This window comes from Austrofundulus limnaeus, unplaced genomic scaffold (assembly GCF_001266775.1).
Source record: "Austrofundulus limnaeus strain Quisiro unplaced genomic scaffold, Austrofundulus_limnaeus-1.0 Scaffold1421, whole genome shotgun sequence".
NCBI lineage: Eukaryota > Metazoa > Chordata > Actinopteri > Cyprinodontiformes > Rivulidae > Austrofundulus > Austrofundulus limnaeus.
In genome coordinates, this window is record NW_013953823.1 from 47,051 (window position 1) to 50,668 (window position 3,618).

Genomic DNA, 3,618 nt, shown 5'->3' on the forward strand with positions numbered 1-3,618 from the left:
CAGAGAGGCTAACAGCTAGCACGCCTTGGCTGGAGTTAGCACCAGAGAGGCTAACAGCTAGCACGCCTTGGCTGGAGTTAGCACCAGAGAGGCTAACAGCTAGCACGCCTTAGCTGGAGTCAGCATCAGAGAGGCTAACAGCTAGCACGCCTTGGCTGATGGTCGGCGGACAAACTCTTGATGCTGATGTGTTAAAATGTTTCATTTGTAAAACCAATAAAGTTTAATTTGACCAGATTCAACATTATTTTAACGCAGCTCTAAGACTTCCTGTACGAGTTTTCATAACATGTMATTAAAAAAGTCTTCATGTGGCTCTGATCGTATTTTAATGACAAACTTCTTTTAAAAACTCTAAAAGATGAAACCAGTTCAGCCCAGTACCTGTAACACTGCAGCGGCCATCTTGAACAGGTTCAACTATAAACTGAAGTTTATTTAATGACTCAGACACAACAAACAAAAACAAACAAATAAAKCAGGTGAAACAGTTCAGTCAGCAGGTGAGGAGGAGGAGGAGCCTCAGTAAAATCATCTCAGGTTGGATCTGAAGCTTCAAATCCTCTCCCAGTATAAAACCAGGTCATGGTGTTTCTCTCCCCAGTAACAAACACTCAGCTCTGCTCCTCCTCCTCCTCCTTCCTCCTCCTCCCATCAGGACCCACAGCATCCGAACAGTGGAGGAGAAAATCAAACTGATTTTAAAACAGGCAGTGTTCTGAACGCCTGACCCGGACCAGGCTGGACCCTTAGAGGAGGGGGTCCGGTCTGAACCATCAGAGGGTCTCTGCAGCTCCAGTTTGATTCAGATTTAATGATTTTTCTGCTCGTTTCACAGATTTAAAGTCAGGTGTTGGACAGGTTCACCTGCACAACTTTGTGTTCATGGACTCAATATTTAACCTGGTTCTGCTGCTTCAATAAAAACATTTATCTGTTAAAAAAAAACTAAAAAGAGGAAATATTAGAAATCCTGAGCAGAGTTTGATTGGTTCAATGTGGAGCCGACTGGTCCAAGATGGCCGCCACACAAACAGCTCCAGCTCAGGTGCGTCAGGTGAAACCTGACATGGTGGCTGAGAGTCACCAACAGACAAGTCTTCACACTGACTGTTAGTAAAATATCTCAAACCACTGGATGGACTTGAACACCTGTCTGCAGCTGGTTCTGATTGGATCTGAGGTCATTAAGAATCACCTGCTGCAGGTAAGATACTAACTGTTAAAACTTATCCACATAACCACTTAAAACAAGCAAAACACTTAATATAAACATACTTATGGACCAGATGACTTAGTAAACACAAAAATAATTTAGCTTTTATTTTTATAAAGAGAAATAAAAATGTTTAATTTGTTCAGGAAACTTGTTCAAACTGGCTTTATTTATAAATAATGTWAAGATTTACAATAAAGATACAAGGACTTTGTTTATATTTAGTTAAATAAACTATTTTCTTAGTTAACTAAAACAAGATTTGATTAAATAAAAAATGTTAAAAAGCATTAAGGATAGAAAATAACTGTAGGAAACACAGAGACAACTTAAAATGTTCATTTAAAAAAAATCAGTGGGAAAAAAAGCTCATTAAGTCATTTTTACTGATTCCAGAAACTTTAAATGATTAATAAATTTAATTTTATGCAATTTACCTGAATTAGAGAGACTTATATTAACCAAAACCAGAAAATACACATTAATCTAGTTTGTTGCATCATTTAACTCTGAACTGAAATAAATAAAATAAAAATAATAAATAAATAAATAAATAAATAAATAAATAAAGACACAGAGGAGGTTTAAAGCCTCTCAGGATAATTTAATTTAAACAGGTTTATTAATAATGAGCTCATTAAGGAGCACCTGCTGCTAATTGGGCCTTTTTACTCCTCATTTCCCAATAAATCCTAATAAATCCTAATAAATCCTAATAAATCCTAATAAATAATAAATCTGCAGCAGATGAGGCGCAGAGACTCTTTCCTCTGAACAAACCCAACAGAACCGGGCGGTAAACCGTCCCGGTTCGGTGGTTCTGCTCCTGCGGGGAACAGAAACTAGCGAGCCCCGGGAAGGAACAGCCGCAGCAGCTGTACGGCTCGGCGTTAGCTCACCGCTCCGAACCGGGCCAGAGCCGAACACAGAACCGAGAAACAGCCGGAGACAGAGGGGAGGGGGGTGGGCACTCACCGCGGACGGTACCGCAGAGCTGGAGAGCCAGGACCAGGACCAGGACCAGGACCAGCAGGACCCCCGGAGCTGATGCCACCATGTCGGCGCTGCTAGCTGAAGCTAGCTGCTGTTTCTTCTTCTTCGGTGGTGTTTTTACCCGCTCGGTGGAGTCCACGGTACAACCGGGCGAGACGCGGAGAGCAGCGCGGTTCTGCCGGTGGTTCGGAGCAAGATGCGGCCGCTGCGTGCGGAGCTGCGACCGGACTGAAGGCGAGCACCGCCCCCCGCGCGCACCACGCGCCCTTTTATTGCGTCCAACAGCCACGCGCCAGCTGAGCCGCGCGGTCCGTGCGGGTTCCCGCTGCGCGCTCCGCTCTGCCSCGGGGAATTTAATGCGGCTAAAAACCAACAAAAAACTAATAATTATAATAAAAACATCCACAAGATTCAGAACAAGTGGACTAAAAACAATAAATCTACATAAAAACATGTAAAAATACCGCAAAAAACACAAACATAATAAAGAAAACATCATCTGAGACTAAAATAATGAACTTACTGGAACAAAAACTTTATTTTCTGCGACTCATTCTGGTCATTTTATTTATTTTATTTACACACATTTTAATAAAACATATTTACAGAAGCAGTCTTTCATTAACTTAAATAATAATTAAATTATTGAACCTAATAAAACACCTTGGACTGAGCGCCCCCTGGTGGCCACATGATGTAATGACGTCATTATTCATTYAAATTTCCTCTTCTTATAGAAATAAAAAATGAAGTTTAAGTATTAAGTCAGTCAGTTTTTGTTCATGGGGGTCCTGTGGGGGTCCTGGTGCATTCTGAGGGTCCTAAGGGGGTTCTGTGGTATCCGGGGGGATTATTTGTGTCCTGTGGGATTCTTGGGCGGTCCTTGGGTTGCCAGGAGGCCTAAGGTGGGGGGGGGGGTTCTAAAGGCTTATTGAGGGGACCTGTGGGTTTGTAGAATCCTTGGGATTCCTGGGGGGTTCTTGGGGGTCCCGGGGACTCCAGAAGCTGCCAGGTTTTCCTCTCATCAGAGGATTAAACTGAGTCTTCAGTCACAGCTGCTGATTCAGCTGGAGGCTCCTTCTGGCCCAGATTTTATTTTATTTTTTTATTTCAGAAAATAACTAAAAAACCTTCTTCACATTTTACCATCAAAAAATCTGTTTCTGTTTGATAAAACCTCAATTTTTACACAAACTGTTTGGATCAGGAGCAGGTTGAGTGCAGAATGCGAACACAAATCAGTTTTTGGTGAAACATTTGGTTCAGGAGATATTTTGCTAACAGACAGACAGGATGAGGTAATGAAAAGAAGCCGAACATCAGGAAGTTTTCTGTCAATCTTTATATCATCTGACTCTACATTTCTGTAAAAAACAACATATTTACATTGTTTTTATTTACATATTTAC

At 41.6% G+C, this 3,618-nt stretch overlaps 1 protein-coding gene across 1 annotated transcript in view; it reads right to left on the reverse strand.

Moving 5' to 3' along the window:
- Nucleotides 1-2,467, reverse strand: part of vldlr (very low density lipoprotein receptor) — a gene marked incomplete at its 3' end in the record, with an annotated part of 22,748 nt that extends 20,281 nt beyond the window's left edge. The window contains 1 exon segment of the mRNA XM_014032331.1: nt 2,192-2,467. Coding sequence (XP_013887785.1) covers nt 2,192-2,273 — 82 coding nt within the window.
- Nucleotides 2,468-3,618: the final 1,151 nt, after the last annotated feature.